The sequence below is a fragment of the Chelon labrosus genome (genome assembly GCF_963514085.1).
Source record: "Chelon labrosus genome assembly, chromosome: 10".
In the NCBI taxonomy this organism is placed as follows: domain Eukaryota; kingdom Metazoa; phylum Chordata; class Actinopteri; order Mugiliformes; family Mugilidae; genus Chelon; species Chelon labrosus.
The window spans coordinates 10,506,867-10,529,955 of record NC_140360.1 but is presented as its reverse complement, the minus strand read 5'-3'; the positions used below and the strand labels follow the sequence as shown (position 1 = coordinate 10,529,955).

Below are 23,089 nucleotides of genomic sequence, written 5' to 3'. Positions count from 1 at the left end.
TTAACCTAACCAGCATGTCTTTGCACGGCGGGAGGATCCAAGACGTACAGTGATGCTTTAAAGTCTTGGCCCATTTAGAATTTTCTACATTTCTGCATATAAAATCAACATTTCTGAGTAATTTTTATGCAGAAAAGTAGAAAACACACGGTTGATATGCGATCAAATGCATGTCAAACAACAGAGATCACAGATCTGACAAAGCAGAAAACATGCACACCAGCATTCATTCGGAGCAGGGCTGGGAGGAGCTTACTGTAGATGCACGCTGCAGGACCAGACTGGCACATGGCTGGTTAACAGGCAGTCATGTAGAACCTGGTAGAACCACGCAAAGCAATGCATTGTGGGAGGAGGCGCAGGACAGTGGTGTTGAGAAACTGCACAAGGAACTAACTCGTCACCTGTGAGAGAGACACACCTTGCATGGGAATTTAGCCAACAAGCAGTAGCAGAAGAGTGAAATAAATGATCATAATTACCATCCATTAAATGCCCATGTCAAGTACAGGAAGGTTGGTAGTTTATTTTTTTACTGCTTGTTTTGAATCAAGCAGAGTCAGAGTTGCTGGGTCTGTCACTAACAGAGAGAAGTCAGACCTCTTGTAATCCATGGATTATGGAGGCCTGGGAGTGGTGCCTAAAATGACTACTTTAAGGAGAGGAGTCGGCTGTGGTCTGCCACATGCGCCACTGTTTAGACAGGAGCCCCGACACACGCTGTCATTTCCTTTTATCACTGCTGCAGCTTTGCAGGTGTCCTGGTGACGAGTCAGATTTCATACCTGCCGCCGCCACTGCGAGCTAACAGCATACGTTCTCCACATTGTTTTAATAAAGTAACTCAGCTCCTTGCAACATGTTCTAAAAAAGCCACAAAAAAATGCAGTGCAAGAGCTACATGACACTGATTGCTTCGTAAAATTTAAATTATTTTGCTCATAGTAAAATACACTGATCAGCCACAACATAATGACCACTGACAGGAGAAGTAAATAACATTGACCATCTTGTGACAATACAATGTTCTGCTGGGAAACTTTTGGATCTGATTCATGTGGAAGTTATTTAGACATGTACCACCAGGGGTGTAGCACCAAATTCTGGGCCCTGTACACTCTTAATGTCAGTGGGCCCCTATCCATGCCAGGGCACGAAGTGCGCTAGCAAAAAACATTTTTCATGGGCCCTCTCCCTACTCGGGCCCTGGGTAGTCAGGTCCCCTTTTCCCTCCACTACCACGCCCATGTGTAACACCCACCTAGACCAGACCAGGCACCCCCATCCCATAGCAATGACACTCCTTGATGACAGCAGCCATTCCCAGCAGGATGCAGCCTGACACAGACACACACACAAAAACGGTTTAGGAACAACTCAAAAAAACATGAAGGACAGTGCAAGGTGTCAATTTGTCAATTTCCCTGCGGGAACCTCCCAAAGGGATCAATAAAGTTGTCTATCTATCTAAGGTGTTGACCTGGCCTCCAAATTCGTTAGATCCCAAACTGATCAAGTATCTGTGGGATGATCCATAGAGGCCCCTCCCCTCAACCCATAGGACCCAAAACCCCCTCTTCACTAACAGCATCCTGTTTCCAGACACTGCAGGACACCCTCAGAAGGTCCATGTCCATTCTCTGATGAGTCACAACTGTTTTGGAGGCACAAGAGAGACTTAATATTAGGACTTCAAAGAATATTATTTATTTAATTTTATTGTCTCTTTGATGATGTTGAATGTCTTTTTTATAGAAAACCTTTTCATACGTGCAGATTAAGTAGCAGTTTCAGTCATTCTCACACTGTCGTGGCCATCGTTACTGTTGTGATTAACACTTCTGCTTTTCTACTGTGAAAAGTCAAAGTGTCAAAGCGATGACACTTTGACTTTTGACTTAAATTCCACTTCAGGCCTCTCAGATGTGAATGTTTGCCGCTTTTTCAAAATAGTTGCATACGGCTGGTCAGACAAAGCACAAAAAAAAAAAAGTCAGGCTACATCCTGCTGGTGGATGGAGGCTGTCATCAAGGAGTGTCACTGCTATGGGGTGGGGGTGCCTGGTCTAGGTGGGTGGTACATGTCTAAGTAACATCCACAAGAATGCCAGGTCCAAATGTTTCCCAGCAGAACATTGAATTGTCACAAGATGGTCAATATTTATTTCTCCTGTCTGTTGTTTTAATGTTATGCCTGATCAATGTATGTGAGGAGCAGGAGGTTTTTTAAATGTTAATCTGGAATTTGCTGGAAGCCAGCGTGGAGAAGCTGGGGAATTTTTCCTTGCCACTGCTACCTCAGTGCTTGCTCTGAGGGGTTCAAGTTTTGTGGATTATTGACACCATGTAATATATCAGTACTGACTTTACTTCAGATACAATAAACAGACTGCATATACAGCTGCGTGGCATTTGTCATGTACCACTGCCAAATTAAATTCATCCATAACATTGATGTTTATTGATCTGAAATGAGCAAAGTGGAAAGAGCAATTGTTCCACGCGGCATTTTAAAATACCACAAGTGGCTACAAACGTAATCCTCACACCTTGAACGTATACCATGTCCTCCTGCATGTACAGGTATATTGTGCCGTAGAATGTTTAGAATGTTTTGAAATAGCACTGCACAAGTTCTTGCAAGACATTTTGGAGTTTCAAAACCAACGGAGGCCAAAGTGTGCGGGAACATGTGGGAGCAGACAAGGTTCCAGTTGCTTGAAATGTAACAATGTTGCAAACTTGACTCTGTGAGTTTGTTGAGACACGAGCATCATGTTTTATCTTTGATACATATCATAGAGGTTTTTTTTTTTGTTTTGTGTTATTTTACAAATTATTACATGATTTGTGCAAAACTGTTTCATACAAAATGCACGATATACGATATCAGTTTTGATATTTTCCGTAGAAAACAGCAGCAACATAGAAGTCTAATAAATAATAACATAAACATTAATGTTACATCCTGAAGCTAACACAATGTGCTAGCATAGCCTAATCAGTGCAATTAATTAGTGCAACCCTGCATTTTTGTTGTAATTTGTTAAGAATGGGCTCGTAGGCAGTAATTCCCACACCCCTTGAACACATCATTAGCCTGTGAGAAAAAGTTTTGCAGGTCCAGGTGCTTAATTGATCTGTCCCCCCACCCTTAGCACCCTGGCTTTGAATTTGAACAGAACAGAAGTGTAGCTTCGGTCTGAGCAATATTCCAACAGAACTTTATTATGCTTTAGTTTTGACTGATTGTGTTTATTTGTTGATTATATACATATTTTTCCTTTATTTGTGCAAAACTATTTCATATGAAATTCACATAATTTAAACTTAAATACTTTTGATACAGTGATTTGAACAGTTGTGTGTGTCTTACTCTGACCAGTAAATATTTGAGTTTTTTTTTTAAATACTCTTGATTGTGAGTGCAAGCGCACATCATCAAGTCATAGTTCATTACATGTCCTCATAAAAAATGGTCTCCATTAGAAAGAGGATCAAGGAGAGAGTCTTTCCAACATATGTCACTTTAAATAAACCTATAAATAACATAATATGAACATGGCGCAACAATCTTTAAAATCAAATTACTTTAAATCTGAAAGCTAAAGTAGATATCACTTGGTTATAGCTCTTGAATACAGCATTGAAACTACTCTTTTTCAGAATTCAGGGATCTAAGAGGATATCTGTGGACTGCAGTTCTCTGTTTCTTCTGCTGTCGAACCACAGTTATATTTTTTTGGCGGTGTTGCTGCATTCTTCTTTAGTCTCAAAGAGTTTCAGCTACACAGATAATGTTTAGCCTGGCGCCTCTCTTCACTCAGGAGGTAAATCTAGCTTTCTCTTTTAGAAAAAAAAAAGCACAGTGGGCCATCCAGTTTCCTTTTGTTAAATATATATATATATATATATATATATATTTTTTTTTTTAAATGAGAAATCAGATAGGAGTTAAGGCATGTGAAGCTATCAGCGTTCACTACCGGTCAAATGTGAGAATAATTTGTTCAAGAGTCAGGAAATGCTAAACAATAGATAATCATGATAAAAAAAAAAACAAAGAAAGAAAAACACACCCTGCAAATGACTGCACAATTGTTATATTTGATCACATGAGATGAGTTGACGACTTTCCTGATCCTTGATAGCCAAATATAGATTTTATTTTTGAGACTTGTTTCCATCCTGTTTGACAGCATTGTGATGCATATTTGCTTAATCAAGATGAATTTCACTCTATTCAAGATGAATTTTACTCTAGTCTTGACAATTTACATCCACGTATTTCAGTTATTGAGTGAAACACGGATATATTATCCTTCACGATGTATTGCGCTAAACTTCAAATAAAAAATAAATAAATAAAAGGTCAGTTGTGAATAACTGCTTGTTTGAGAAAGGATTCTGTAACACAACTGAGAGTTTTACAGTGACAACAATAGGCAACCTCAAATGCTCTCTAATCCTTCCTTGCCAGAGACGTGCTTGTTTTTCCACTGGTTGCTCACCTTTTGAGATCTGCGTTTCCCTATCAGCTTAGGGGAGGCAGACAGTCTGGTGAGCGCAGGTGATCATTATCAGCGGACAGACAGGCCTGGTGTTCATGCCTCGCTGTATGTGGGTGGTATGCTGCAGGCCTCATACCTGTCCGCCTGTAGCAGAATGAAGGCTGGAAAAACCCGAAGGAAAGATCACATGCCTTGGTGTTGAAACAGTGTATTAAGCTGTAAAAAATAAAAAAAAATAAAAAAAAAAGCACCTGCATGTAATAAGGTACAAATCACAGACTTTATATGGACAGTGTTACTTTTATACGTGGGAACAAATATGTAGTGAAAACAACTTAAACAATACAAAACCCACATTGTAAAGGAGGGTTTGCTGACTTCACAAGTTAAAATGTGTATTTTCTGCATTAAAACAAGTGGTTAAACTCATAATCAATTAAAAAAAGTGAATAACTTATGTGGCTCATTCGGGATCCCATCTACAGAGTAAGTGTGATATTACATGTTTTAGGCAAATCAGTTGTTAAATCAGGTTAAAATAACATTGAAGTACATTGTAAACTGAAATCAAGAGTTATGGTTGTTGTGCATAAAACTAATAATAAGGAGACTCTAATTGGTCCTTCTCATTAAACACATATTGGTCTTTGATCGAGTTGCCTCAAAGAGAAAATGAAACAATTTCTGTTAAACACAGTCCCGTGACCCGAGCTTCAACCTAAACAACCCGTACAATTTTACATACAGTGGAATAAACAGTGTGAGAAACCGGTGAGATGAAAGAAGGTGAGCTCTGAACATGTGGGAGGAGTGTGTGCACCTGCGGGCGCAATCATAGCGCTGCCTTGCTTAGCGGCAGTTACTGCAGCTTTTTCAGTCCCGGCAGGACGCACGAACGGATACCTGAGCCATGGATGCGGAGGAGAAATCCCCCGGAGCGCAGCTCTTGGACCTCAGCTCCAACTCGCCCTCTTTGGAGCCCAAAGGTGGGGAGGAAGAGGAGGAGGAGGAGGAGGAGGGGGAGACCGGGCAGCCGGAGAAACCTCCGTACTCGTACGTGGCTCTCATTGCCATGGCCATTAAGGACAGCCAATACAAGAGACAAACCTTGAGTGGGATCTATCAATACATCGTGTCCAAGTTCCCCTACTACGAGAAGAACAAAAAAGGGTGGCAAAACAGCATCAGGCACAATTTATCTCTAAATGAGTGTTTCGTGAAGGTGCCAAGGGAGAGCGGTGGGGACAGGAAGGGCAACTACTGGACGCTGGACCCGGCATTCGAGGATATGTTTGAGAAGGGCAATTACCGGCGGCGGAGGAGGGTGCGGAGACCCTACAGACCACCGAGCGTGCCTTACCTGCCCGGAAACCACGTGGATTACACCGAGCAGCTCTACCTGCAGCCGTACGTGAGCAGCTCCTGGGGTATGTGCCAGCCAGGCTCGTCCCAGACCGCAGCATACCCAGGCCAGGTGATGACCGGACACACCCACGGCGTGTCCAGCAGCGGCTCGGTGAGTTCGTACTGCCCGCCCCCGCACTTCCACCACGCTCCCTACGGCGCTTACCACCGACACACGCCGGTGCTGGTTCCCCACAACGGGTGTCCTTACGGCGGAGTGACCCAACCGATGAGCCCGGAAGGAGGCACCGTCTCCATGGCGTGCAACTACCAGCAGTTCACTTCCTATGCAAGACAAGCGGAGGCGCCGCTGGCTCATTTATATGACCAGTAGGTCTCGGAGTTTATTCTGACAAGATCACAGCCAGTTCACAGACTCACAAGTTCATGTTTCATCATTTCATTCATTTTACAGGTAAAGTTTTGGCTGTTGAATAATTACTTCACTTAACTGTTACAATAAGATGCTGGTTTAATAGTTTTGCAAAAACAAAAAAAAAACAAAATCAAAAAACGTGAATTTACTCATGGAGCTTTGTTTTAAATAAAATACCAAAGATCAAGTTTGAACTGCAGCTGGTTTAAGTCTGTATAGCATTTTTTTTGTTGTTGCTGAATAATTGTTTCACAAGCTGTGTTTTTATATATATTTTTCTGTTATTTTATTAGGCTGTTTTATTTTTTACTAAAGAAGCCTATACACTTCGTTATTTATTTCTTTTCTCTGGTTTCATCCAACTTTCTGAGCTGCTACGACAGTTTATGAAACCGAAGCACTGACATGTTTTCTTGGTCGATTTCTGAATGTTTGCTTGATGTAAAATATGGACCATGTTTGTTGAAATAAAAATGTTATTTTTGCATCACATGGTCTCACTCATTGATTTATATGTTTTAGTCTGGCTCATATAGATTACATTTCTAGCACAGGTCTTGCTATATATATATATATATATGTATATATATGTTAACACAGGCAACATTCATTTTCATTTTCAGTGGTTGAAATAATGGCCAAATAGGGATTAGCGTAAGCAGAGCTGCCCTTTAAGTATTAGCTGTGATAAATGATTAAAAGAACTGGGCCATGTCATTTTATCATCTAAATTCCTGCAGTTTAGGAATTAATGTGCATGATGGCCTATAGACTGCAATATGTGAGGCTCCATGTGTATGAGACAGAGAGGGTGAAACTAGTTTAAATCCACTTGAGGGGAAAAATGGCACATAAAAAGGAAAACTGATTACTGATTGAGATGTAGCCAAGATCATTAAGATCAATTTTCAAATATGCCTGTTTTCAAAAAAAAAGTTTCAAAATGTCATATGTCAAGGTGTAAATATCTAAAACAAATATCTAAATCTGACTGCATATTCTGAATCATCTCATCAACTATACAAAGAAGATCCATGGATAACTGCAATATGGGTATTTGGCAACATAGGTCATGTGGGGTCAATCATTCTTGACAACATAGAACTAATTACCCCAAGGCAAATGATAAAAAATTGTAAAAACACACAGTTATTTATTTTTAGGAGAAAACATGTAATATACCTAAGATAAAAGATGTTAAAGATCATAACTCGTGATGATAATTCCTTCCTGATTTAAAAAAAATAATAATAATAATAATAATTCTGGTGCTAACTCTGAAGCGTTTTCTTTTAAGAATACAAACAAAATGGTTCTTTAATTGATCTAATACATATTTTTTAAATAGTCTAAAAGGTAATATCACCGACAAGGGTGTACTGTAAGCGAGGGAAAACGAGGACAGACGAGATACGTCCGCATTCCAACACTATCACAGTTTACTGCACTGTCAGTTATTAGGAGTAAACATTTCTCCCGCTTTTTATTTTTTATTTTAATCAGACATTACTACACACCATACGTTTTATTAAGGCTAAATGTGTTGTTTTATATTAAAAAAATGTACCGGCGAGTGTTTTTATTGAGCGCTAAGGTCGGTAAGAGACACTGGGCGAAACATATTGGAACGCGTCCACGCAGTTACGCACGTTCCGTTTCCGTTACATGGGCGTGAACAAGGAAAACCCGGAGCCGCTTGCCGCGTGCGCTCCCGCGCCGTGTTCTGCGATACGGTTAGAAAACTCTCAATTACCGCGAAAATGGAGACGTTCAACAAGCTTCTGCTGGAATACCCTCAGCTGATGTACAGCGGAGTCGGAGCTACGGCGTTTGTCGCCGGCGGAGCGCTGATATACAAAATCGCCACCAGGTAACTTCACGGCTCTGCATGTACCGCTAGTATGTTTTTAGCTAGCGGTACATTAGCACAAGTTAGCAATCCGTTTTCAAAATGTGGACCGGTTTATCAAAATTACGACACCTAGGAATTAATGTTGCCAACTAAAAAAATGCAAGCACATCATGTATCCAGTGCTAGCTTTTATTTATGCTATACGTGAACTTTGCTTGCCGTGTTGCTAACTAACTTAATGCAAAGTAGTTTTTGTGACATTAGCTAACCCCTGTTGAATCTTTCCACTGTTTACACCGACATATGGCATGCCTGCTGCATACACGCTAAGATAATATCGTACGCCTGGTTGTGTTTTTGTGTATGTCAAAGACTCTTTAACATAACCATAATAAATTCCTTTTCTTATCGTTGCACGGTACATGCAATACAAACACTACCTGAAAAGGTGCTTTAGTACAAAGGGACAAACAAAACACACGTATAGCATGCACACATACCCACTCAGCTCGCATACACAATACAAGTCACTAGGATGACTGTATTGCACGTGTGAAATAAAGTATTTTGCACAAACTGAGTCACAGATTAAATAATAATGCAAAGACTGAGATATTACATTTATAGTGCATTTAAGCTGGTGGTAATGGTAGTCATATACAGCCCAGATGGGAAAATCTAATCTTAACTTGTACCTTTAAGATTATTATTATTTTTTTTTTAATCTAACTTTTAGTTGTGCACCGTCTTGCCCTGCTGCTGTCAGACTAAAAAAAGATTATCTTATCTTAGGCGTGTTTAGTAGGAGATCAGAGGGAGCAGTTAAACAAAACCGTGACTCCACGAGGCTATGGTGAAAAGTTCCAAAACACCCAGACATGCACGCCATGGACCTCCTAACAGGTTGCGGTGAAGTGAATTATTTACTCCTCTTTTCAATTTCAGAAAGAAGCCCAGCCATGCAAACGTTAACTGCTGGTTCTGCAACAAGAACACAGTGGTACCCTATGGGAACAGGAACTGCTGGGATTGTCCCAATTGTGACCAGTACAATGGCTTCCAGGAGGTAGGTTTCTAAAGTTACATGGATTTGGATTTATTATTTGACATGTAGGTAAACTACAGTGTTTTTGTGGTGCTTTTATATTTTTTACATTTTGTTAACCTGTCTGTTTGCAGAATGGAGATTATAACAAGCCCATCCCAGCTCAGTACATGGAGCACCTGAATCACGGTGTATCTGGAAGCCTTCCTTCATCGGAGATACCCAAGACGCTGCAGTGGGTCAACTGTCAGATGCTTTTGTGTAGGAAGTGTAACAACAACCAGTCTGCAAAGATCAAACAGTTGGCCTCGTACATCCCGAGGGATGATGTATGTACTTTGCTCTTGTTCATCCACGTCACCACGTCGTGTGTCGTCACGGTAATTTAACTCTGAATTTGTTGCTTTATATTTTAGGAAAACTACGATGAAGAAATTGAAGCCTACAAGCACCACCTGGAGCAGACCTTTAAGTTATGCAGACCTTGTCAGACAGCGGTGGAGTACTACATTAAATACCAAAACCGCCAGCTTCGTACAGTTCTCATAAACCATCAGCATCGGCGCACTCGAGAATCAGACACTGGGTTTGTAAAGGTGAGTGCAGCCCAATATGTGAAACGACACACACTTTACAAACAGTCTCTGAATAAATAAATAAATACATTTTCTCAAAACTCTGTATGACTTTAGAAGTAATCAAAAGTAAGTTTTCAGAGTTAACCATAGGCTAGAGCTGAGTATGACTAAGATGTAAGTTTTCTACCCTGTTACCACACTGTAGGAAATACTGTTGACTCTACTATTGCCAGATGGATACTCATGGTTGCTCAGTGGAACAAAATGTTTATGTGATTGGTACTCGGCCAGAAATGAACTCAGACAGACTTTGAACGGCACCACTGACATAAGGCTTTTTAAAGATCTTAGTAAAGGATGTTTAATCTCCAATTGGATCAGACTTGTTGCTCCATTTTGTAATAATAATTTTAATCATAAATGCATGCAATTTCCAGACACCACTTCCCCTTATTTCTCAGTATACCACTGCCATTTAGCTCAGAAACGGTTGTATTAAATACATTTCATTTAACTGGTAATTACATAAATGGAAAATGCTTTTGTTGAAGTGACGTGAGTCTGTCTCATGCATAATTGTGCGTCATTTCTTCTTGAGATATGTCAACAATTGTCTCTGCGTCGTTTTTTAACTATGGTATCTCAGTATTCACAAAAAAAAACAAACATGTTTTGTCTCCCACAGAGCTCCCAGTCATCGTCCTCTCCCACCGGGGTCATATTGTTGCGGGCTCTTGTCTTCCTCGTATGTGCTTTCCTAGTTGCTACATCTGTCTGTGAATTGCTGGACCAGAATGTTTCACCCAGTAACTCACAGACGTTAAGTGGAGGTGTCATTCCTCCAAAGCCTGAACGTCACAATGAATCCACTTCCAACAACGGTAGCAGTGGAGCCACACTTGTGTGGCAGGGTCTTCTGGAGCTGCTCCCAGACAGCGCCAATGAAAATGCCAAGCTTGTGTTGCAGCATGGAAGAGACAACCAGCTGGCTATAGTCTCTGTTGGCCTGCTGACTTGCCTCACGGCTATCTTCTTAGCAGGCCCTACGAGGTAAGCAGCTACCACAACTTTATTTTTATAGGGCGTTCACAGTTTACTTTAAGCAGAAACAAACCATTATTTCATGTCTTGCTGTATTTTTAGGTTGAGGAGAATTGACGCTGTGGCTTCTGTTCTGTGGTTCGTCATCCTGTGCCTCTACCTGGCTGAGAGCTATATGAATGCCGCCCTGGACTGGATGGACACCGCAAAGCTTATTACCATCTCCCTCTGTTGCCTAGTCAGCTTTGCTGCTGCTGTGGCAACTCACAAACCACTGGGTCCACGAAGAGCCAGATATCGAAGGTCAGAGTATGAGCAGTAATGTTCACATTGTGATTGAAACTAGAGTCCTCTGTCCACGAGTGGTTTGTGTTCACCAAAACCAGACAAAAAAAATTGCATTAATCTATAAGTGTTAGGAATTTCGTTTTTAATTATGTCGTACGTTTTATTTCACTCTCCATTTTTTTTTTTACTCTCAGCCTTCCTCTTTTGTTGCTTTGTGAGAATGACTGTGATGTCATAACATGTGAATGGTAAAGTGAAGATCTGTGTGTGCGGCCCTTTTGTCAGAGCAATTTGTACTTGTCTAATCACCTCAGAACCTCACAAACAAGCACACCGATGAACAGGGTACAGTTTCCTGATGTGTGTAAAAAATTTTACACAAGAGTTAAATATTACTAATATAAACTAGGGCTGGGTGATATGGCGTAAAAAATAATGTCTTGAAGTGAACAACATTTCTCCCGCTGAGCTGCATGCCTCAGTTTGAAATGTTGAAATTAACTGGTTGTGCTGCTGCCACATTTTGCAACAACATTTAAACAAACAACAAAAAAAAGTGGTTTGTTCGAGGTTTGTTGGTGCAAAACCTAACCACTTCCACACTGCTGAGAAAACCACGAATTCACCCAGCCCTAGTATTAAAAAAACAAACAAAAAAAAACAAACAGGTGGTGAAAGAACTGTCAATGAGTCCGTGAACTTTCATATTTTTTGGGGACTTTTGTCAGTGAGAGAAACCAATGAAGAAAACATTCAGGAAACATGAAGTCTATAATTAATAAAGCAACAGTAATAAATGATCAGTCACTAACCCCAAAAATATACACACTGTACAGAATCATTCGTGTGGGAAATTGTGCCGACATTTCTGTCAGTTTTACCAGTGTTGCTAGTTTCTCTTTATAACCGTGCCAAATGTTAACACAAAATTATTTCAAAGTGTCCTATATTTCAAACCAATACTTTTAAAAGTTTACTACCAAGTTTTTAACATTCACATTTCCAGCTGGTATTAACAATGTGTTCTGCACTGCGCAAGAATGTTTTTTTTTGTTGAATGTATTTGAATCTATTTATTAACACTGGTAAAGCTTTGGATTGAAAGCGATTCAGTAACTAAAGCTCTTTGCATGAGACACTAATCTGTTAAAATATATCTTACTCATTAGACTGAAGATGGAAGTTATGAAGTCTCTCTTCTATTGCTTGTGTTCGCCTGCTTTTTTCAACACAAGGAGAAACGTGGAAATCGTAGTCCTTAAACCTTCTATTCATTTATGAATACTGTTAAGGACTCTGTTAGCAATATTGCATCAGTGTTTAAACACTGGGCATAGGTGAAAGGCTCTTTACTGGGTGAGCTTTGTAGTGACATGGCTGACATTATCCTGGCAGCCACCGTGGAGGATTTTCTTTTTAATTATGGAAATGAAAAAATAGTGGTAGAACAGTGGCGTGGTGGTTAGCACCGATGCCTCACAGCGAGAAGGTTCAAATCCACCGACTGACTGGGGCCTTTCTGTGTGGAGTTTGCATGTTCTCCCTGGTCCGCGTGGGTTCTTCCTCCCAAAGACATGCTCGTTAGACGTGACTGCATGGGAAAAGCGTTCACATCTTTGTCAATATCTTTTTTCTCTTTTAAATTCTGTTATTAACTGAATCGCCTAGTTGTTTGTTCTTCTCTTGTTGCCGTCGTTATGTTGTGCCTCTGTAATTTGTTCCCTCTTTGGACCCCTGGCCTTCACCGATAATCCATTAATCCACGTGAAACACTTTAGCTTCTTAGAATATTGTGCGAAAAGTTTAAGCACTAAATGAAGACACTTTTCAAAAACCTGCTCCATGACTAAGTATTTATCCATTAATCAACTGCATTTTTCTGTGACAACTTTTTGGCTTTGAGTCAACACCAGTCCCCTTCAGTAAACTTGTTCCCGTTTTTTAAACATACCTGGCAGGTCGGTTGGGCCAAGCATCACAGAGATCCTGCCTCTTTTGTGGATTTAGTCTTGTTTCGGTGTTCATCAGTTAATCCCAGGTTGACGCTATGATGTTGAGATCAGAGCTGTGGCTTCTTGCCACTGAAGTCAGTTGTTTATTGTTCTGGTTGTATGTTTGTGGTTTCTTGTCATGCTGCAGGATGCATTTAGGACCAATCAGATGCTTCCTGATTGTATTTTTGCGATGGAATTCTAAACATGTAACGTGCCCAAAACGTATGCACATTGTTGACGTTTTGACGATGCTTTAAAAAAGGTTTGTCTGTAGCTACCTTGGCAGGTACTTGGCTTGACTTGGCGTTTTAAGGTAATTGAGTTTTAGTAGTAGTCTTTGGTGACCTTGATGTACCGCGCTTGTACGTGCAGACATTGTGCAGTGTTCAACTCTGCAAGTGCACATAGTTATCTTTCATAATGAGTAGTTCCTAAAATAGGTCATGGAGATGTTTTCAGAATTCAGAAGGAAAAAAAAAATCAAAGCGCTGCATTACGATTTGTGGCTGAAATCTGACTTTTCTTAAGCACTTACTGATTACTTGATCTCTTCCAATAATACTGAACTTTCCTTTAACAACATTTTCACATGTTGTTGTATTATAAACACTAATGGATGTATTAAGTGCATGCACTAACATTTCACCCCTCACTAGTTGGTTTTATCTTTTTTTTTTTGTTGGATTGTATTTAATACAGGTGGATATTTATTTGACAGTAATGTGAAAAGATAGATAATATGCCTTGATTGTATCTGGTGGCTAGAGTGCTGTTAACTGTGGGGTTTAAATTGTATGTTGTGCTGACCTGTAGATGTTTACGTTGTTTTTTAATATAGTCACGTGTCCCCAGTGTGTCTAGAGAGACGAAGGGAAAAAATAATATTATATTTACTCTCTATCTGAATGAGCCATTCAGGTTTGAAGCTCCTACAGATGTCCAAATGCTGGGCTGACACTACGACGAACTTACAAAAACAGCCAAGCGTGGCTGATCGTACTGTCAGCGTATTGCTCTCAAAATTCTGCTGAAGACCTCGTTGACCTCGTTGGTTGACGTGTAAAAGTTACCTTGCAAAAACAACCATAAATGAGTGATTGAAGTGTCATTATTGTAAGTGGAGCATTGAAAAAAGTTGCGGCCAGCTTTGATATCTGCCACTCCTGTCATGTAGCAACAAGTGTCGGGTGTGAGTTTACCACTTCATGTGGCGGCTTCCACTGAAAATGAGTTGCTCCAAAGTCAGTAGTGGCCATTATGGCGACAGTCCCAAAAAAAAAAAAAAACACCAAAACCTTTTGCTAGTTATCAGAAATGTACTGTCAAAGTCTCAGTGTTAGGAGTTGTGTAGTTTCCCTTCTGGTACGAACATGTACAACCAAACTTCTTTGTTGTCGTTACCAGCCTTGTTATTGCCTGAGTATCCGTGGCTTTTACAGGAAAGGCACAGCCCCCTTCCTGACGGAGCATTTGCAGCAGCAGCAGTTCATGCATACGCCTAAAATCAGGCATAGACGAAAACGGTAGAAGGAACAATCCATCCTGTATTTCTTCTGAGTTGAAACTTGAAAGGCTCAATCTGGGGACATGTCAGACTATTATGGGACTTTTAAATGTTGTTGTAAGATACTAGAGATGCAGTTTGTAGGTCATGAAGAATCGATTTCCTACAAATTCTTTCTAGTTTTGAAGTTGTGATTAGATGTTTCTGCCAATGATTTAAAATCATCAATCAAAGATGGCAACGCTGCATAATCAGTGACGACCTGGGGACCTTTTTATAAACTGCACAAGATGACAAACTGCATCTTAAACTCAAAATTTTTAAATAAAAATGAAAACACGTTGCACAAGAAAAAGCATGCGTCACTGGAGAAAAGTTGTGCGACGTATTTTAATAAACTTTCAGTGAGGCTGATCTACACCTCACCGTGTGTGTGTGTGTGTGTGTGTGTGCTCTGAAAAGTAACATAACAATAGTTCGGTAATGCCGTGTTTTTTTGTTTGTATACATAAGACACCACATAAAATGTATTCTCTTTGCCAGTAGTTTCACATGCTGCGCGAAAACATGTGTTTGCCATAAACCTCCATTATGCATGTTTCCCATGTTGTGATATATGCATAATATCTATGGAGTGTGTGTTTATTTCTGCATGTTTGTTTAGACGGTTGCTGTATTGTTCAGATAAGCTGTACGACTACATTACGGCACATAGCTCTAGAAACACTATAGTGTGTTTATGTATAAGCTACTCTATTTAAACATTTTTACGACAGTCAAAAAAAACATATTTTGAGGTGTTTTAACAGCTACCTTTTTACTAATGTTTTTACTGCTCTGTGTTATTATGGAGACCAAGTATGTAGCTCACAAATATGGTAAATCTTTGCGTGTTGGAAAAACACTAAAAGTCTCAGTACCACATTTTTATCTCAGTTTGATCAGTTATTGTGTGTTTATAATATATATCCTGTAGTAGCCTCAGATTAAGGTGGTCCGTCCTCGCTGGAAAGATTTCCTGCGGTGAAACACATTGCGCTTCGGTGCTTTGTTGCTTCAGTCAGGTATCTTGATGTCAGGCTCCACTTGTAGAAATGCTTGCTGTACTTGAAATTTAATAAACAGCTGGTGAAAGGAAACGCCCTCTGCTTGTTTTTCAGCAACACACACACACACACACACATACACTTACTGCCTCTTTCTTTCCACTTTTTGAAATGCAACCTTTCTTAAAAAGCAATGGAGTTAGGTGAATGCAAACCATTAGGACTGATCTTTTGTATGTATTTAGAAAGGCAAAGCTTTATAAACAGTTGTATGAACCACTGGCTGTGTGTTCACATGCACAAATTGCTATTGTCGGGCAGCATTTCTCCCTGAGCTTCTGTTCCGCAGGCGCTTTCAGCTGCTGCAGGTTGTCAGACAGCTGCAGCAGCCGCTTCCCTGACAGACTGCTGCCATTGTTAAAGTGCTCTCATTTACGGGATGTCAGAGCTGGATGGTACGCAGTTTGTCCTCCAGTTTTATTTCAGACATTATGTATGAATTTCAACGTCAAGAATTTTGTCTGCATCACAAAATTCAAGTCCAGTGTCTTATGAGAGCTTTTTGTTGTGTTCTGCCATTATTTTTATTTATTTTTTGGTGCATTTTAAAGTTGTGGGAGTGTTATGATTTTTATGACAGGTTAGTGGACCATTACGTTGCCTTTGTGTTGCAGATACCTCGCAGGCGGCTCCGTGGCCCCCCCCTTCAGCGGCCAGACTCCTTTACACTCTTCTAACACGGCAGAGGCCTTCGTCCCCACCCCGCCCCCCAACCTCTCTTGGCTCATCAACCGCCGCCACGGCCCCCGAGAGCGCAAGGCCTCCCCATCCTCTCTGCCTGGGCGCCTCAGCAGAGCCCTCTGCCTCGGCACGATGCCCTCTCTCACCAGGACAGGTAACACCGAATTGTTTTTAATGTTGACGGACTGAAAGACTTTTTTGTTTTTACCAAAATAAATACATTTAGTTAAAAAAAAAAACGAGGATAACTCGCCCTGTGTTGTGAAGTCTTCAAGTAGCTGGTCATTAGCTTTTTAGGGGAATATTCTCCTTACATTTCTTGTGTGCCGTCCCTCAGACAAGTTTGATCTTGAGTTGCCTCTTCTGTACAGATAAGATTTGTAACTGACAAGCTTCAGTCGCTTTCAGTTTTTGTTTCTCCGCACTGGTGATGACATTTTTTCCAAACAATTCTGTTACCTAGAACATAAATTTCGTAGCAAATGTTGCATGCACTTTATCTCTTTATCAGTGCTTCATTCTTTTATAAACATAACCTATGAGATGGGGACAAGCACAACTTAGTCATATCTACTTGGATTTCTTATCTCGGTCAGTTCATTTTCTCTTTGCATGCTCCTTTTATTTTGTGATGAATCTAAGATAGACCATAAAAAAATAATAATAATAATAGCAATTCTGCCAAATTAACAGTGCATTTCATCAAATAACTTGAATTTGAAAGAAAACAACAATCAAATGTCTTAAAAAGTCTACACTGATGAGTAGCAAACTTTCAAAGAAGGCCCAACTCTCTAACAGCAGCCAACAGTATGCTTTATGTCAGATTTTCAAAATAAAAGCCCCCAACTACTTATCATAGGTTTCTTGGAAGTTTCTTAGCCCGTCAAAATAAAAGCTGAGATGTTAATAGAAGCTTAGCAGAGCCGTCATGACTGCCCCCATGTCTGTATATTGTTATCCTACTGTTGGTTGTTCCTTTCTCTCTACAAAATATTCATATATACATATTGAATATTTCTTAGGTAATAAGAAAATGCGTTTAAAGTATACAATGCTAAGTTATATGATGTAATAATAAAAATAGTCTTGTTGATTTATTTTTTTGTGAAAACATACCAGACGTTGTCTAATTCTAGACTGGCACTAGGATGTGATGTGTTAGCATGACGTTGTCTGGTTGGAGATGATCAGAAACTGAATATTCTGCTTGTATTTGTCTGACCAACAGACCAGAAAGGCCTTGGCTCGTAATTAATGTTTATTATATTGATGTTATTTTCAGATTCTGGTTACCTGTTTAGTGGAAGCCGACCAGCCTCACACTACAAAGGCTCAACGTCCTCAGGTAATATATCTCCCTTGTATATTTAATCAATCCTTATCCTTTCAGACTACTTGATTAACACTTTTCAACTTTTTGTTTTTGGCACAGACTACTTTTCGCTAAAGTCCGGGAGCCGCCCATCCTCCCCGGGCCCCTCTCCAACTCCTTCGGTTGCTGGCTCGGTTACATCCAGTTCAAGTTCTGCCAGACTGCGTCGTCCCCTCATCAGCCCGGCTCGCCTCAACATCGGCGGCCAGAAACTCCGGCTTTTCTCTACAGACCGAGAAGCAGCGTGCACGCTCCCGCATGCACCTCCCTCACATTTCTTTGCAGAGCCGACCCCTTCTATTTACAGTGGCTGCTTTTCACCCGACACATCACCCTTCCAAAGTCAGAACGGTAGGTGCAGCAGAGATTAAACTGCGATTCTTGAAACAACCACCAGATGGCACAGTAACATTTTCAAATCCTCCACCTTGCGTCTCCTTAAAGAGATTGCAACCGTGTGTAGATGTGTTTTATTCTGCTGCTTGATGACTAACCAGGTTTCACTCCTTTTGCAGATCTGAGTAACCTGTTAAGAGATGGGAGTGTGATTGAAGAAGAAGAGAAGCAGAGCAGCTCCTCAGAGTCCTCTGCGTGCATAGTCGGCACTACAACACCCCTTGGTGCAGAGGGCATCCCTCCTGCAAAAGGTAGCCAGGCAGTGAAATGGAAGTTGTTCAGGCATCATGCTTGTTGTCTAACTGGGTTTCATATCAACATCTTAAGCCCTATTCGCACGGGACTAGTTTTACCTGGGGACGTCATGTGATTCAGAAACGACCCCCCTATGTCTGTGTTTCATGTGGCGCATTCGCACGGCATAAGCAAACTCTGTGTTTTACTCTAATTTCCTGTGTATATTTATGTCTCTGCTACTTTCTGGTTCTTTCCACTGCATGTCGGAGGACATTTTACACTTTTTGACAGCTTTAGTTACTTTGCGAATTCTAATTGATAATAAAAAAATAATATATAACATAATGAGACTATTGCTCGCTGGAAAGAAATTACAAACGACCTGTCAGTATTTAAATCAGCTCCACCTTTGTCGATGAACACATTAATGCTTGATTTAATGATTTCATCCGTCTCAATGGGTGAATGGGTCAGACATCCTGACGTTGTACCCTAACATCTGTCCAAACTTAGATTTACAACACATTCTTCATAATTATTAAATGACGAGAGGCAGAAAAAAGCCGCAGATCAAACAAAAGTCTTGAAAAAGTAAAAACACACCCCAAAATCACAGGGATGCCGATTCGCACTGGATTAGTTTTATCACAGGACCTCTGTGTTACGTGAAATAGGGTAGGTAATTTGCGGTGTAATTTTTACTTTACAAATTACGGACATGGTCGATTCGCACGGGATTAAGATCACAGACGACCTCCGCTATTATTACAAACTACCGGAGGTCCCCAGGTAAAACTAGTCCCGTGCGAATAGGGCTTTAGCCCAATATAAAAACATCATCATAGATATTGAACTGGCTCTAAAACTTGCGTTCCTGAAGCAGTTTCAGTCTATGTGATGTCGGTCCAATGCAGCCCAAGGGACTTTTTTTTTTTTTTTAAAACACTGTTTACATGGGTTACACAATATTAGAAACACTTTTAAATATATGACTGCACCCGAATACACTTTTTATTTACAGAAGCAGCGACTGTATTGTATTATATTTGGAATTGTTGCTCTAGTTAACAGGTGCTAACGGGCTAACTCTGATAGCAGCAGGCAAGTCTTTGTTAACCAGATGTCAACAGATCCAAGTCTGCTTGTAGATCTTGGGTAGTTGTTGGGGAGAAGGTTCTTGTGAAAATAAGCGTTCAAATAACACTCAGTCCAAACACTAGATACATAAGAGTGAAAACAAATGCATTCTAATATAACAGTCCTGCACTAAATCCTCCTTCTTCTGTTCTAATGTTCAGTTTATGGTGAAACAGTGACAGAAAGGTGGTGATTCAACTGGACTGAATTGAACATTAAAGTGTTTCAGTTATGTAGCCTAGCCCAGTGACTGAAACATGTGTCGGTGCAACACAATACCGTTCAATAGTTCTACAAACCACAGCCTCTGCAAACAAAACACAGTTGAATCAACAGCTCTCTGTTATGTCAAACAAATGCTGTGTATTATAATCTTCTCCAAGATAAGAGATTTAGTGCAGATCTTGTTACAGATGATCCAAATCAAAACATAAACTCCCCACCAGTCATTTAAAACTGCCACAGACGTAGCTGAGGTGCCTTGAGCCAGTGAACCAGTGACGGTGCAGTCCCGAAGCTGTTTCTCTAACCACTAGTTCACAATATTAGTCCAAAACCCCAAACAAGTTCTGTTAACTTTACGTTTTTTTTTTTTTAATTCTGATTATTCATAATAAAATGAAATATGTTTTGGATTAATGGAAATGATCTGGAAGAAACAACTCAAGTCTTCGGTCAGGTGTCAACAGAAGATGTGTGTCTGACTCTTGTTCCACTCTCTAGGGTCATTGTCAAATCAATCCCTCAGCGTGTACCTAGATTAAACTAAATGAACTAGTTGAGACCTGTATCTGTCCTGATGGAAAATCCACTGGCTGTCAACATGGATGTGAAGCAAACACAAAATGTAAATCCTTCATGCTAGATTGGTGATGTATAATGACTGCCGTGAAGTGAATCTTCTCTCTCTCTGTCTCTCTCTCTCTCCAGGTTTCATGAAGCGTCTCATCTGGCCAGGGCTTTTATTAACGAGCCTCACTGCCAACCTGTTGTGCGTCTCCTTCTACGTCTACCACAACTGGAGATGAAACACAAACATTTCCACTGATGCTCTCTTGCGGCCTGTACGGAGTCATCGGGCCTCAGACGGCCTGTTGCGTCTGTAGACACGGAGATGGTGCTTAATGAAAATAAAAGATGAGAGGTTTTCATCCACAGACTACAAGAAAACTGTACGGCGAAATGAAATTAGGGCCTTTGATGAGTTTGTGGTTCATCACTGCTTGAAGATGTTTTGGCTTTTTGTTTCAGTCAGCTCCTTTTTTACATGAATACCAGGCGCAGCTGATTTAAAGAGTCGATTCTTGAACTGATGCTCGGTGGCTTTTTAAAAAACCCATGCTGTGAAATGTGCAATAAACTCGTACTGTTAACCATGCTGCTCGATCACAGATCACAGATCAGTGTCACGTCATACCTACTCTCCTGATTGTGACAAGTACCACCTCCACCTGCTGATTACGTTTACTGGTTCTCTTCACTAGTCAGAAATATTAAGCAGCATCTTTTGTTTGTGGCGTATTTTTGAAACGTGTACAGATTTTCACTTTGTAATATTGTAATTTCACAGGACTGGTGTTTGCCTTTATCTCTCTTTGTCTTAGTGTTATAAAGTTTAATGTCAGCACTCTTAATATTATGTTCATTCACTACAAAAATGGGTTTCCTCGCAAAACCTTTTCCATTTCTATTGTCTCTCCTCACAGGAACTCTTGTAAGAAGCTTAAGGTGAAGAGCAACACAAAAAAATGTTAATTCCAATCTGTAATACTAAATTATGCTTGAAGGAGAAAGTTTTACTGCCAACTGAGCTGTGAACTAATCTATTCAGTAACTTTTCTGTTTAGTCCATCATCTCCATTATTACAAATTGGAAATATTTTGCACTTCTGAATTGCATTTTCAGTTGTTGTTGTTGTTGTTGTGTTTTTTTGCATACTGAAATTCTTCTATCTCAGATGAAGAGCACAGATGTTTGATTATTGGTCATTTGTGCGAGTGTGTGTGCGTTGAACATAAAGTTGTCAATGTTGGACATGCGTAAGCTGTGTGTTAACACTTTGTTTTTGCTTCTTGAGTGAAAAAACAAGGCGCTCCATTTTTAAGTACGTGATAATCTAGTCGTCTTTGGGTCGTTGCTGGGCGTTAGTGTGAATTTCTGGGACACGTAACACTGATTTGAATATGTGGTAAGTTAACGGTTATATGTTAAAGGTCGTATGAGTCAAATGTATAGATAAAAAAAAACAACTTTCTACTGAAATACATCGAAAAGAACTGTCAAATCATTGGAGGAGAAAACCATCATCCTTCTACGTTGTAGGGACTTTTCAAAGCTGTATACACTCATCATCTTACCACATTAAACCACCTGGTGTGGGTCTATGTTTCTGCAAAATAAAGACAATCGTTGGGGGAGCTGTGGTGAAGTGGTTAGAGGTGCGGCTTGGGACTGGAGGGTCCCAGGTTCACCTCCCCCTGTGTCCATGGCTGCAGTGCCCTGAGCAAGCACCTAACCAAGCAAGCAAGCCCACTGCTCCAACTGTACACACTACTGTGTGAACAAATGGGTGGGTCAAACATGAAGGAACATAATTACACCTCGGGATCGATACAGTTTTATTTAAATTATTATTAGTTAACAAAAATTAACAGGTTCTTTCAATAAATAGGATTTTTTTCTTTATTTTATAAAAACGAGGCAACCAAGCAACGATTGTGAGTTGTTTCCCAAACCGTGCACCGGCAAATGACACTGTAATGCCCCATCAAAGTCAGCATGTGATCAAGAATGGATGTACCTACACATGAGGATTGCACACACTGATCAGACATAACATTATGACCAGCTTCCTAATATTGTGTAGGTCTCCCTTGTGCCTCCAAAACAGTTGTGACTCATCAGAGAATGGACATGGGTCTTTTGAGGGTGTCCTGTGGTGTCTGTTACTGACTTCACCTCTTACCGGTTTTAATGTGGCAGATCGGTGTACCTTTCAACATATTCCATAACAGACTATAGACATTTCTTCTGGATGTATAATCTGGCCCACTGTTACTTACATATTACGACTTTAGGCTCAATGATCAAGATACATGTTGAAGTGTAAATGTTCTCTTTCTGCCCAGACATTCATAAATAAGACAAACTTTCAGACAAGGAGTATGAAGTTAATATTTTCACTGATGGTTTGAATGGTTGTTATTCCAGTGTGTTAAACGGTGTTAATGTTTGGTTTGTGATTGTATGGAACAACACTGGCTTTGTTTTTAAAAAAATCAAATCTTATCATCTGTGTAAAATAATCTGGTGTTATTGAACTACACAGAAGATTATCTGGATCCTTGTGCTTTTCAACCTTCACCTCATCTGTGAGTCTCCACACTCTCAGTAAGTAAACACACACTGGATATCCTGATGAGTGGTGCGTTAGTGTTAGTAATCACCAGCGTGATCTGTTTCCTTCACTCAGAGCCTCTTAAGGTTTTACATTTGTAATGATGAACAGTGTACGATATCCAGTAGTACGACATCAGCTGTTTGCAGGACAGCTTCAGTGCCAC

General features: G+C 40.3%; 2 protein-coding genes across 2 annotated transcripts; both read left to right on the top strand.

Moving 5' to 3' along the window:
- The first annotated feature begins 5,179 nt into the window (after nt 1-5,179).
- foxl2l (forkhead box L2-like) lies at nt 5,180-6,778 on the top strand. Its single transcript, XM_084553652.1, has one exon. The coding sequence runs from the start codon at nt 5,422-5,424 to the stop codon at nt 6,247-6,249; it is 828 nt and encodes a 275-aa protein (XP_084409778.1). The 5' UTR covers nt 5,180-5,421; the 3' UTR covers nt 6,250-6,778.
- Nucleotides 6,779-7,662: 884 nt separating this feature from the next.
- tmem201 (transmembrane protein 201) lies at nt 7,663-21,558 on the top strand. Its single transcript, XM_084553599.1, has 11 exons — nt 7,663-8,161; nt 9,089-9,209; nt 9,323-9,517; nt 9,605-9,784; nt 10,452-10,816; nt 10,910-11,110; nt 16,314-16,534; nt 17,666-17,728; nt 17,816-18,106; nt 18,271-18,402; nt 20,456-21,558. Exons 1-11 carry the CDS (start codon nt 8,052-8,054, stop codon nt 20,551-20,553), a joined length of 1,977 nt encoding a protein of 658 aa, XP_084409725.1. The 5' UTR covers nt 7,663-8,051; the 3' UTR covers nt 20,554-21,558.
- The last annotated feature ends 1,531 nt before the right edge of the window (nt 21,559-23,089 follow it).